This window comes from Patiria miniata, unplaced genomic scaffold (assembly GCF_015706575.1).
Source record: "Patiria miniata isolate m_02_andy unplaced genomic scaffold, ASM1570657v1 HiC_scaffold_6, whole genome shotgun sequence".
Taxonomy (NCBI): domain Eukaryota; kingdom Metazoa; phylum Echinodermata; class Asteroidea; order Valvatida; family Asterinidae; genus Patiria; species Patiria miniata.
In genome coordinates this window covers 13,820,895-13,834,935 of record NW_024037073.1, presented here as the reverse complement: position 1 = coordinate 13,834,935, position 14,041 = coordinate 13,820,895, and the positions used below count along the sequence as shown (strand labels likewise).

Sequence of the window (14,041 nt, the reverse complement as noted above, 5' to 3'; positions counted from 1 at the left end):
GCCTTGGTCCCGACTGAGCATTTATGTGCACAATGAATGGGACTGATGTTCCTCTTAATACAAAATTCTGATATAACAAACAATTTGGCTAGGTCCGAATGAGTTTGTATGAACGAGACTCGACTGAATTCTGTTTCATGCGCTGACCTCAGTTAATGGTTCTAGACCACCGAGGTTCTAGTTTACACAACAATGTGTCACTTCTTCCCACCCTACAAACAACTGGTCTAAATTTAGTCCTTATATACCCAATCCAACACATCTCTGTCAGAGGCGTAGCTAGGATTTTTCTTAGTTGGGGGGGGGGGGGGGGGGGAGCATCGAAATATCATGGGGGGCACGTATCGCAAACGTCCTACTGCAGTTTTCCCCAGCTGGGCCCCATAATAATAATAATAATGGAGTCTTATATAGCGCACGTATCCACCAACAATTAGGTACTCAAGGCGCTGGAAATTATGTCTATTATTATAAAGAAAGGTAAATAAAGTTGATGAGAAATATGAGACCCATTATGTAGCACCTTATAAGGTGCTGCGGCGCATATTGCAGCCACTGCCAGAAACACCGGGGCAAACCCCTTCTCTTAACGATAAGTGTTACTGAATTCTTTAACGTGCATTTACACAACACACGGGACCTACGGCTTTACGTCCCATCCGAGGGACGAAGCAATAATGGTAAAGCGCCTTGCTCAAGAGCACAAGCACCATGTTCCCTCGCTATATCCATTGACATAAGAAATTGTAAACAGTAAGCCTTTGGCTAACTGAAACAAAAATACAACTTACAAAAAAATGTTTTTGGTTGGGGAAGGAAAAAGGGGTATTATCAGTATTTTGGTGGGGGGCACCTGGGGGCATTGGAAAATGTGGGTGTGTGTGTGTGTGTGTGTGGCTACGCCACTGATCTTTATTGCATTAGTTTAGTTTCTTTGAACCTATTGTATGATCTGTATGCCTGTACCTGGAAAGGAATGCATACTTCCAAGTTATATTTCGTTGTTTTCACGAAATTTCACAATTTTGACAATTCTTCAAAGCATATATTGTAAATTGGATAAATTGTAATTCTGTCAGATCATGAAAATTGAACTTACTGAATATAAAACAAAAAAGCTATAAAATAACACAAAAAAGCTATAAAATAAAAGAAAAAAACAAAACACCAAGAACAGAAAAGAGAAAAAGGCATATTGGCAAAGCTTAGTTAAAATATCCGTTTTCCTGGCTGAATTTGCCGAATTGACATCAAAACTTTGATACTGTACACATACATGTATTGAGAACTTTTGCATGCTCCTACATGGATTTGAACGATACTTTTCGTAAAAGTAACGCTGCTTTAAAGCATCATTCAATTTGTTATACAAAAATGGCTGATGTATTGAAAGGCAAGCTTGCATGACATTTATGCTCAGGAATCATCGTGGGCAAACAAGGCAACAAGCCCAATATCTGCATTCTCTGTAAAGTCTGTGGTGCTACGCTTTGCTGGTTTTCTGACAGGCTTCAAGTCTTTGATTATGATCTCTCTCCTGAACATCTGACCGATATGTCTCTGCAAAGAAACATATAAACAATACACCTTCAATGTAAAACCTGCGCAGCAAAATTACGTCCAATTCTTATGAGCTTAAAGTCAGACTTTTTAGGAGACAGTTGTATTTCTGCATTTTGCAGAACATGGGTTTTCCAATGGTATAGAACATTGGGGTGTTCTGAGTTCAGTAACAGACATATTTTAATTGAGGCTGTAAAATTAATTAAACAAGGTGGTTCTCGAACCACGCGTCTCGCCTGTTTTTCTTGAAATTGTTGATAGGTGACCTTTGACCTTGGTTTGTGACCTTTGATAACATTATCTTATGAAGGTTCCCATAGTGCAGCCATGAATCAAGTTTGGTTACAATTGGATTTCAACTTTGAAATGACACCAATTTTACAGTTTCAGCCTATTTTACAACTTGACCTCGGATGACTTTTGACCTTGGTATGTGATGGTTGCCATGTTGAATCTATGGCTCAAGTTTGGTTGCATTTGGACTTCAACTTTTTCAAATGAGACCAATTTTACAATTTCAGGTTAGATTACAACTTGACCTAAGATGACTTTTGACCTCGGTATGTGATCTTTGACATCATGATCATATGAAGGTTGCCATGTTGCATCTATGACCCAAGTTTGGTTCCAATTGGACTTCAACTTTTCAAATGAGTCCATTTTTTTTTAAAACTTCAACCAAAATACCACATACATACATATGTACGGACGACCAGACGGATGAGACATGTGGGGTGATGGCATTGTGTTCCTTTTATCCCTTTTCTAAAGATTTCATCTCCGGGGTGATGTTTTTCTATAGGTTTCACAAGTGGCCACATGTGGGTTATGGTCAGAACAGACGGACATACGTACAGACATGGTGATTGCGTGGTCTCTTTCCTGAACAAAAATGTATTGATATTGCCAGACTCTACACAAATGTTTTAGTAGTTCCCTTCAAACTGATGCAGGCCCTCAAATCATATTTGCCCGCTAAAAACAAAGCTTTCAACTTAAAAAAAAGGAATTCCAAAACTTTTCTGGGACACCTGCTATGAAAAAGATGTCCAAAACAAATAAAGCTAGAAAAGGAAATTTGTTTTCTGTTTGTTTTCTTTTTCACGTGTGACTCAAATAAAAAAAAAAATTCTAATCTAAAAGCATGAAGTTAAAAATCCCTTTAATTGTGAACTTACACCAATGACTCCGCTGATCATTTTTTTGAAGTTGTCTCGTCTACTTTTTTCGCTGATAGGTTTCTTATGCTCCTCATTGAATATAAACCGATGGTCAAATGTCTGAAGTATCTCTCGCGTGACTCCCGGAATCTGTAACATGACTTCTTGGAGGATATCAAATCTGGGCCTCTAAAATAAAAGTAACAAGATAATGTTCAAAATATTTTGGGATTGAAAATGAGTAATAAAAAACATATTTATATGGATAGTTATCAACCTAAACGTAGATTGAAGGGCTGTTTGTTTGGAATGATTGCAGGTATTGGACAAGGAGGATTGCATTTCTTGTTGTGACCACTTCCGAAAGCCCCAGTGGTACAATGTAGGGACACAGCGCATGCGTGTACTGATTTGTACGCAAATGAGGGAAAGCCTGGACGACTACTTTCTGAATGTGCACAAACCTGCCCCGTTTTCGGGTGAGCTTCAGGCGCCATTGGCTATGCATTTGTATGAATTCCCCATTGCCCCTCCCAGTGGTACCCCGTTACTCTGCCTTTGTAACTGTTGGGAGGGGGGGGGGGGGAGAGCGGGGGTATTTGTGGATGGAGTCCATAGGTCACATATAATGTAGCCATAATAATATATGTCGCGTTTTTCGGGTGAGCATCAGGCGCCATTGGCTATGCATTCGTATGAATGCCCCATTTCATATGAATGCCACCTTGCCCCGCCCAGTGGTACCCAGTTACTCTGCCTTTGTAACCGTTGGTTGTCCGGTCTTTGCGTCATATGCGTACTTGTGCATTGAGTCCATAGGTCACATATACTATAGCCATAATAATATATCTAGCATGAAAGTTTGTTTCCAGTCCAAATACTAAATCAAGTCAATGGAAAGATGAATCACAGAGCTCGCAGCAGGAGCTTGAGACACTGTCTCGGTGTCTCTATCCACTTGCGTTGTTGAGGCCCTCACGTGACCTGTCACGTGACCCTGCCAATTGGTAACACAGGCACCGCGCACAATATGAACAGAGATGGAGGATACAAACTGGCCTACTTGTACGACTGCATCCTGTCGTGTGACCAAGCAGGGTCACGTGACAGGTCACGTGAGGGCCTCAACAATGACGGTGTCGCAAGTTCCTGATATGAGCTCTGTAATTTATGTCCCAAATAGGTAATTTTCCATTCACATAATAATATTATTTTTTTGCTGTTACTTCACAACTGGGCTGTAGTATGTGAAGGCGTCGTGAATAGTGAGAATAAGCGCTACAACGTCTGGCAGGATAATTGTGAGACGGAAGAGAAGAGCCCGCAACGACTGCTCCAGCAACGACTGCTCCAGCATCAGCCTGCACATGCAGTGCCTGTGGCAGTGACTGTCACTCTAGAATAGGTCTGTATAGCCACGGCAGACGCTGTCCCACCAACCAGTGAGACTGTGCGCATACCATAGAGCTATATTAAATTACTAGAGCGCTGATGGGCGCATCCATGTTTGTTTATAAACCTATGGAGAACTAGAACTTTTGTACGGCTTTTGTACGGCTATTTGCATATCTGTGTTTGTATTCCATACCGGTGCGTTATCGAAGCCAAAATGCCCAAAACCGAAACGCACGATCAGCAAATGAGCATGCCCTTTTGCTCTACACAAACAGCGCAACAGCGCGTATTCACTGCAGATGCTTTTTGCCGTGACGTTTTTTGAACTGTCTTGATGCGCTTAAGTTCTACTTGCGCGTTGCATGTAGAGTACACTTTCAAAATTCAATCCATCTATGTTCTACAAACACGCACATGAATTCAAAATGTCTGCGCCCAGGGCCGCTTCTAAGCGTTACGTCTCCGCATGCAAGAATGAGGAGTTAGCGCTCTAGTAATTTTATATAGCTCTATGGCGCATACCCATTGTCTCTCGAGACGAGGAGCCCAACAACAACTTGTCTCAGACAAACTCAATTGAAATACACTTTAATTTTGTTTATTCCAATTATTGAAATACACTTCATTTTTGTTAATTCCAATTAATAGTATTATCCTTCTTTCTACAGTAGGAAAAAACCACCAAAGGACATGCAAAAAGAACTAGATGTTAAACATGAAACCCCCCCCCCCCAAAAAAAATCCCAACTTCTCACCAAAATTTCATAGTGTTGGAAGGTCTTCTGAACAAGCAAGGATGTACAGGTTTCGTGTTGCCCATGGACTTCAAGACCAAGTAGCAGACAGGAGAACAGATACTTGACAGCACCAGGAAGAATAGGCCTATCTACTATCTGTTCAATCAAAACATTTCAATTTGGATCAAATCAAGTCAGATACTTCATTCACATGCGTGTACTTGGGGAAAAGTAGTCCTTTTAAAGATAGGAGTCGGTGAGGAATAAAAAAAAAGTTCATTGTTTTGTAAAAATGATAATTTAAAAAATTTTTGTCCATGACTTAAGAATGAACAAAGCTGGTTATATTTTTAAATTAAAATTGCTTGTTATTGGTACCTGATGAAATCATGATGACATAACACTTGTATGTTACATCTGGAGATCACACTTGATTTTCATACCAAGTTTCAATATAAATCGATAGTGTGATTCGTTTGAAAGAAAGCCTCGCACATCATTTTCAAGTCTTGCACATACCAGAAAATGCAACTTTTATATGTGGGGAGAGATCTAGATGGCTTTTTTTGTTGGTCATGGGTGAAATAAAGGACAAGTGCCTGAAAAAAATACAAAGTGACTGGTCTTTAACTGTACATGGATCTAATTAGCTCATTGTTGCATGTATTTTGTTGAAAACATGGAAAGGGTAGTGTTTAAATAAACACGATTAAATATCCACTCACCTGTTGAAATATTGGCCAGCACATGTTTAGTGACTTAGTGCATGTCTGTGTATCATTCCATGACAGTGATGAATAGATGCACATGACCATACTTTTACAGAGAGACTGTTGAATAAAAGAAGACAAAGTATTACAGGGGTGGATCTGGCTTTCAGGAAAGGGGGGGTTGACATGAAGGTGGAAGGGGTTTCGGTATGCCTTGCTAGGACGTCCTAGGGTCCAAGTGCTTGCCCCCCCCCCCCATTTTTTTTCTTCAAATCTGCTATGCTTTCTCCTGCATTCTAAGGCAATTTGAGAATCAATTTAGCTACTTTAGCATTCCATTTATTATTTTTTGCCCAATTTTACTAGTTTCATAACATTAGTCAGCGGCCAAATGGGGGGGGGGGGGTGTCCACTCACTAGATCCGCTCCTATATTAAGACAAATTTCTTAACTTCCCTCACAGACCATCGCTGGTGAAGCTGTATCTGCTATATGTACATCTGGTCTACATTTTTTAACAATGCATTTCACATCAAAGCATTACAAAAGTCACTTACAATTTGTTACATTTTATCCCTAGCATGCCCTGCATGCTTTAAATTAATTACTGAATATTTGATGGCCACTGCTGAGTGTCGGTGCTGGTACATGGTAGCTAGTAACTCGAAGTGTATTTGTTTAATAAGCAGGAGAATTTTGATACTTTTATGGTGCAAACTTTCATTATTTTTGTTGAGAAGGCAGAAATATGCAGCACTACAATATGTGTTGCCGAATATGCCTGACATGACAACTGAGTTTGATTCAGTTCAATTTAGAAGTGCCACAGTTAGTGAATTTTAGTTTGGTTTGGCTGCAGTAATAATCACAGTACATGTGCTGAAACATGGTTTGATCAGTAATGATTGAATATTCGGTTTTCGATTAACGCTCACCACCCCAACTCCATCAAAATCCATCTCTCCATTTTGGTGGATTTTGGGGACTTGGTCCAGAAGGCATGGCGTGACTAAATCTTGTTGGAGTATGATGGACTTGGACCTAGTGGCCTGAAGCAGTGCTAGGGGTATCTGATTGATTTTGCCTAGCTTCTTGCACTGATGTTGTGATAAAAGCCATGTGTAGCAAGTCCATGAATGTCAACCAGTGCATCAGTGGTGAATTCCATTATGTCATGTACAGTTTTGTATTGGACGCACAGTGATTGATGGATTTTGATGGACTTGGCCCAGTTCCTAGTAAAAGACGCTAGGGAGTTAAGGTTAATCAACAGAATCACTTATCACCATGTAAGATTAAAAATCTGACCTTACTGAAACCATTGCAACAACATGAGACGCCCTGGGGGTCAGAACCTGGCATCTTCCCTGGAACCTCTTGTTGTCCGACGGTCCGCAGCTTCTCTTCGATTGTTTTAAAGATACTAAGTAGATCATCTTCTTGAATATACTCTTCTTGAATACAGTACCTAACTAACACATACGTATAGTAGGGTTAAAGATCTGATCACAATGAAACAAGTGTCAAACCTCATGTTGTAGTATCTTTTTGCCAAGCTCCCCAAGTTGTTCCGGTTCTGTGGCCTTATGCCCTCCCTCTGCGGAGGCTACCGATTCAGAATCCACGGTTTCCATCTGGATATCACTCCCACTGTAGCCTGTACCTGCACTTCTCTTCTTGAATACAGTACCTAACACGTATCGGATAAAACAAATAATACAAAAGTGGAAAAATAAATCGATTATGCATGACTATGTTGCTTGTATCTGTTTGTGTATCTACCTGTTCATGCTATATACACAAAATACAATCACAGATGAGAATTTAATCTTACGAATAAAGCAAGACTACTTTTCATCCCGTGATGAAATATTGCAACCACATTTTGGCTGGTGCTCCAGCATTTTACCCATCCCCCTTGATAACATTCAGTGACACACCTACAATCTGGTTGGTCAGGACCCAACATCTTCCCTTGAACCTCCACTTGTCCGACAATCTGTAGCTTCTCGTGTTTTTTTTTTTATAGATACTAACTATACCATGGGATGTGTTACAGTGGTCTCTCTCGCTTGTTCCCCCGATCGTACGTTCGAGCAACCATGCGCTTTGCTGCCTTTCCACATCCTTTCAATGTCAAATTTCTTAAAGGTACAGTCCATCATTTGCAATTTGTGCATTTTGTCCGTTTGAAGCAACAGACGTGCTCAAAATCTAAAGAAGGGTGCTGAACAACTAACCTGAGGAACTTTCAACTCAGCTTCAGTTGCATATTTCGAGAAAAAACAACATTCAAGGATCTCGATTTCAAATCAAAAGTTGCTGAATCATGTTTTGAATTGGGCCTGAATTCAGCGCTTGGGACACATTCTTACTGAGCCGATTGCAGCTTCACGATGTAGTGCACCAATCCGACGAATTATAGCGATTGCGCGCGTGTTCGTCGGGTCAAGAATAAATTCACAGGGAGTTTAGTCCCCTTACTATCTTTCAACCAAGTATGTTTTTCAACAATAATATTTAGTTACTTTTTGAACAGCTGCAAATGATGGACTGTAGCTTTAAGGCTTGTACTGGAATATATTCTTTCAGTTTTTTCCCTTCATACTGCCCCTTTTTGGTACTCTCTATCGCAATCATGCTTCCCTTCTATGTTCAATCTTTTACAACTCGAGCAAAATGTGATTAGAAACCTTCTTTCACTTTGCCTTAGCTTTCTTTCTTTCTGTTCTTCCAAGGTTGTAGCCCACACTTTTGAGTGGCCTTGGCCTTATGTGTGGGCAATACCCATTAAAAAAAATGATCTCCAATGTGTCAAATGAGCCTGGCCTCTATTACCAAGCATTGCGTGACCTTTATAAAAACAAACCCAAACCTATTAGGGTCACATTTCACATGCCAGCATTTAAGAGCCCATAGTGGTGCATTCCTTCAAAAGTGCTTCTTGAAATCTTGCCTTTTACCTAGAGTTCTGTTTTACATAAAGTTTGGAAACACACGCTAACTTACTGAAATGTAACAATTAACTTGCTTAAAGCATAGTTTTATAAAGCGTGTAAACTACTTAATATATTTAAAAGAGTCTTTTCAAGTAGTATCTGTCCAAAGTATGACACAGCTGCATTAAACTTCCCAAAGAGAGCGAGGTGAAAGTGTAATTGTATATTTGTGATCAGTGCTCACACATGCATGTGTAAAAACAATGTCATCCTTACTCAAGAGATCCAGATAATCCCTTGTGATGAGTCGTAGGAACATCTCGTCTATAATCTCCTGTGATTCCTGGTTAGCCTCTCTGCTCTCAGATTCCTCCCTGTGTGTTTCAATATCAAATAATTGTCATCGGCTAGCTTTCAGAATGGGCATCACAATAATTACCTTAAGGAGATCTGATGAACATTTTATTACATCTTTTTTGTAGAACATTTCAATTTCAATAACAATTATTTCCATCAAGAGCAAACTAAAAGCATCATCAGAACAATCCGTACATGCAGTTACATGTATATTAACCCAAACAGAACTCAACCCATCAAGCCCCAACGGCATGTTTTGTTGGAATCTGTCAGGATGGGTACAGTACCCCTAAACTGACAGTCTTCTACATTGAGTTGGCACACCTGCAGAATCAAAGTCAGAAATATGTGTGTGCTGTTTCCCATATGGTGTTGGAATTTGCCAGGATGGGTATGGTTCCTAGTAAATCATGCTAGGGAGTTAGTGTTAAGATGGAGGCATGTCTTATGCCTTACACCCAAAGTTATTGGAGTCGATGCATTTGTCACACACAGTTTCAGGCTGAATTTTCATAAGTCGTTCTGCCATTTGAGTTTGCATTTCTTCTATTAAGAACTATAGGTATTTTCACACTACTGTATGTGTTGCCTACTCCGTGTCAAAATCAACACAGGGCTACTGTACAAATGGCATGGATTGCATCAAACACGGGTAGGCAAGGCATGTCATTCACACTTCCAACAATGTGTTCATGGTGGATGTGGCTGATTCTACTACGTGTCAAAAACAAAAAGTCCTAATTTTGATCCTAAATAACTCTGTTGTTTACCAATGGAATTAACCCAAAATTGCAGCTCATGTAAACAAGGCATGACAAATGATGCAGGATCACGTCACTGAACACCTCCTTGATCGTGTGTTGTGCCTAACGATCGAGGAGGTGTGCAATGACATCATGGGTGATCCTGCATTCCTTCAGAAGCTTTTGGCCGTAGCACGCGCTCCTTCCGCCACCGTCTCCAGTGCTGCATCGACACGGAGGACGCCAAGTAAAAAGTGGCAGATTCTGAAAATGAGTCTTTTCTTCATATGGCGTTTAAATCTCACCCTCTTGCACAAAGCTAATGAAACTCGCTACATACCTTTTGTCATGACTTGTTTACATGATCTGAAATTTTGGTTTAATTCCATTAGTAAACAACAGAGTTATTTAGGATCAAAAGTAGGATATGTTTTTTTGACAAATAGTGTGAAAGGGGTTCACAAAATCTCCATGTTGGACCTGGATGGAGATTTTGGAAATTAGACAGTGTGAAAGGCCTTAATTCAAATTGTTCTCAGAAAGTTTCTTGTCCTTTTTTATTCAGAAGAATATCCGTGAGGTAATAACATTTGCTGTGAAATTTTCTCAGCCAATCTCTGAAAGTACCTGGGTACAGGTGGAGGTGTGGGAATTGGTCTCTAGGCAATCCTACTTGGAGTATATTCTACCAGTTCGCCCATACTAAAATGGACTGATTTCCATTAAGCTGACATGATAAAAGCAATGTCATTACATACCCCATGCCAATTCGTTTATTGACAGCGTCCCACGCAAGACTCAACCTTTGGAGCATGAAAGCGCACAGGCAGTTCAGAACTGGCAGCAAGACTTGGTCTTGGCAATCTACAGGACAGTGCAAGACTAATGACTTCATGAAAACACGTGAACTCAGGTTAAGGAAGTGCCTGTGGCTTGAAGGTTTGAATGGGTCTTTGCTGCCGACAATAATGATTAACAGCAATCATTGCCAGAACTGTTGATTGTACTTTAATATTTCATGAAATTCCTCTAAAAGTTCAATAGGATAACTGGGTGGCAAATAGGATATGGATAACTGAGCCTCAAGGGATACATGCAACTGGGTGGCAACAAGGATGTGGATAACTGAGCCAAAAGGGATAACTGGGTGGCCAAAAGGATATGGATAACAGAGCCAAAAGGGATAACTGGGTGGCCAAAAGGATATGGATAACTGAGCCACAACAGATACATGTAACTGGGTGGCAAAAAGGATATGGATAACTGAGCCAAATGGAATAACTGGGTGGCAAAAAGGATATGGATGACTGAGCCACAAGGGATACATGTAACTGGGTGGCAAAAAGGATATGGATAACTGAGCCAAATGGAATAACTGGGTGGCAAAAAGGATATGGATGACTGTGCCACAAGGGATACATGTAACTGGGTGGCAAAAAGGATATGGATAACTGAGCCAAAAGGGAAATTGGGTGGCAAAAAGGATATGGATAACCGAGCCTCAAGGGATACATGTAACTGGGTGGCAAAAAGGATATGGATAACTGAGCCAAATGGAATAACTGGGTGGCAAAAAGGATATGGATGACTGAGCCACAAGGGATACATGTAACTGGGTGGCAAAAAGGATATGGATAACTGAGCCAAATGGAATAACTGGGTGGCAAAAAGGATATGGATGACTGAGCCACAAGGGATACATGTAACTGGGTGGCAAAAAGGATATGGATAACTGAGTCAAAAGGGATACTGGGTGGCAAAAAGGATATGGATAACCGAGCCTCAAGGGATACATGTAACTGGGTGGCAACAAGGATGTGGATAACTGAGCCAAAAGGGAAACTGGGTGGCAAAAAGGATATGAATAACTGAGCCAAAAGGGATAACTGGGTGGCATAAAGGATAACTAAGCCACAAGAGATAACTGGGTGGCAAAAAGGATATGGATAACCGGTCGCAGTTTGTAGTCAGGTGCATGATTCAGCAAGAAAGGCGCAGACTGGACAAGTTGTGCAATGAAGGGATGAAAGCTGTACAACTCATATCCCAGGCTGTCACATGCACTGGCCAAGACGTGGCAACTGAAAATGAAGTAGTCATCCAGAAAAAGTGCTCACTTCAAACATTTCTGAACCAAACCAGCTGCACTGAAAAACAACTCTTCATAATTTCGACTTTCCATTTTGACAACACAATAAAGTACCGTACTGGTTGCATAATCAAATTGTAACCATTAGATGCCCATTCTTCAAAGGCTAAGAACTCTAAAACAATCAATTAGTCACGTTAGTAGTCAACTGATAGATAAACTCACCAGTTTTCCTGGGCAGTCGACAGGAAACTCTGAATTTTTTCTGCGGTGGACCTGTTAGCTGGAAGCTCATAGTTATCGGATGGCTGAGTTAAACCTAATCAAAAAAGAGCAAATATGGTTTCACACAGTGTAATTCTCGTGTGCCATAGCCGGCACCTTGTTATGGGGATGTTTTCTACTGTTAAGGAAATTAGGACCAAGTTATGGGGACTTTCTGCTGTCCCCACAGCATCCCCGTAATAACTATTGCTCAACAGGTATGTGTCCCTACAAGGCCGCTAAGTCAAATACTCACCTAACACTGCATTTTTGTCATGCTCAGGAATATCAAAGACTTTGAAAAACTCCACAGGAATTGTCGCTCTGATTTCTGGAGACCATATTGCATTCATAGTTCTATTGTTATATACAAAAAGTACAATACAGAATCTTAATAGATATTAAGTATTCATATATTTACATAATTATTTTAAAATCACTAGTACTTCATTGGCATGCTTTATGAGGGGAGGGGGCAAGGGGAGGGGGCAAGGGGAGCAACTCCATAAAAATCCATCCCTCATTATTGGGAGATTTCGGCAGATAAGCCATGCATGTGTACCAAGTCCATCAAATTCCACCAGTACCAATTAAATTCAATTCAATTCAATTTGACTTTATTATCCCTGACGGGAAATTCCATTGGCCTTTTACATTTAAACACGTTAATGAAAACAGGACAAATTACAAAATGACAAATTACAAAATTACCGGCGGTGGAATTTAAAGGATTTGGTCCTGAAGCATTTTGTGTCAAAACAGAGTGAGTGATGGAATTTCTCAGACATGGTCCTCTACTTTGGGAGGGTTAAGGATTGGTGCTAGGGATTGGCTACCGACTGAAAATTGAAAAGGGGGGGGGGGGGGAGAAATGGAATGGGATGAAAAGAAAGAAACAATGCCACTAAGTACACATACAGTACACATACACATTTTGAAACAAGCATGATGCCCCCTTTACACAAATGGCCCATGAAAATGCTTACCTCATTAGAGCAAGTACGTTATCCAATAATGGCAATATGTGAAGGCAACATGGATCTCGACTCACGATACCGGATGAAGCATGGAAATCACCAGCCAATTTCTGAAAACAAATACGTAAAGTAAGGGCTGACGTATTGCACATTTGTGTAATTCCATCAAATTAGAAAGATATTGGTAATATTTGGACACACTTTTAGATGAAGAATGAAGGGCCCCTCAATGTCCCGGAGTCATTTTTAACTGTTAATACTGGTTGTGACTCTTAAGCCTAGTTTCCATATCGACGTAAGAAACGCAAAGTGAAACGCAAACAGGACCCAAATTGGAAGGCAGACATATGGAAACATTTCATCCGGAAGTGTCGCCGACAACCCAGACAGACGCAACCTTCCTGAACAAGGTTCAACTTTGCCGACTGTTCTGCGTACTGTCTACGCAGACTGCATAAGCTTAGAGTCCATATGAACACCAGGCTATATAAAGTGGTTTTGTGCAGAACGTTTCATAGCATTTTTATTCAGCATGATATTTTAAAGAACAATTTGCTATGGATAAAAATTTGACATGACACTATTTTCAGCATACTCAGGGGTGCCAGTGTGTTTTTGCACCAGGGTCGGAAAATTATTTGGCATGACTGCAATACACCATACTGACGTCACCAATACTATACATGTTACATGTACATACATGTATGTCGACAATGAACGTATGTTGACATGTATGGGCATTGTCGCGCAAGAACTATTGTTGACCATTGGTTAACCATAGTTCGACTAAAGTTACCCTGAACTCTGTCTAGTCGACAATGGTTGACTACGCTAGTCGACTATTTGGAACCAACCTACTGGGCATGGTTGCATCGCTGGTTACCAATAGCCGCGCATTCATAACGTACAGCAGGGAGCCAGGATCCAAGAGTCTTGCGATGACATTTTGACCAGCGTTTGACTAGAGACGTTCGCATGTTGCTATTAGTGCGCAGACGTAAGGTACGTCACAATCAACCACTAGTCGACTAATGGTCCTTGCCCGAACTTGGCCTATGTTGACAATGAACGTACGTACGTGTAACATGCTAGCATGGTGCTTGTGAT

The 14,041-nt window shown here is 40.6% G+C and overlaps 1 protein-coding gene across 2 annotated transcripts in view; it reads right to left on the bottom strand.

The window, feature by feature from the left end:
* Positions 1 to 1,379: 1,379 nt before the first annotated feature.
* The window catches only part of LOC119742820 (exportin-5-like), a 33,717-nt gene continuing 21,055 nt past the window's right edge, over positions 1,380 to 14,041 (bottom strand). For both annotated transcript variants that reach the window (XM_038219000.1, XM_038219001.1), the window contains exons 19-29: positions 12,944 to 13,044; positions 12,214 to 12,314; positions 11,919 to 12,012; positions 11,549 to 11,685; positions 10,363 to 10,507; positions 8,781 to 8,878; positions 7,095 to 7,255; positions 5,581 to 5,685; positions 4,874 to 5,011; positions 2,742 to 2,912; positions 1,380 to 1,560 (exon numbers count right to left, since the gene is read on the bottom strand). In XM_038219000.1, coding sequence (XP_038074928.1) covers positions 1,417 to 1,560; positions 2,742 to 2,912; positions 4,874 to 5,011; positions 5,581 to 5,685; positions 7,095 to 7,255; positions 8,781 to 8,878; positions 10,363 to 10,507; positions 11,549 to 11,685; positions 11,919 to 12,012; positions 12,214 to 12,314; positions 12,944 to 13,044 — 1,395 coding nt within the window. In that variant the 3' untranslated portion in view covers positions 1,380 to 1,416. The remainder of the gene's footprint in view (positions 1,561 to 2,741; positions 2,913 to 4,873; positions 5,012 to 5,580; positions 5,686 to 7,094; positions 7,256 to 8,780; positions 8,879 to 10,362; positions 10,508 to 11,548; positions 11,686 to 11,918; positions 12,013 to 12,213; positions 12,315 to 12,943; positions 13,045 to 14,041) is intronic.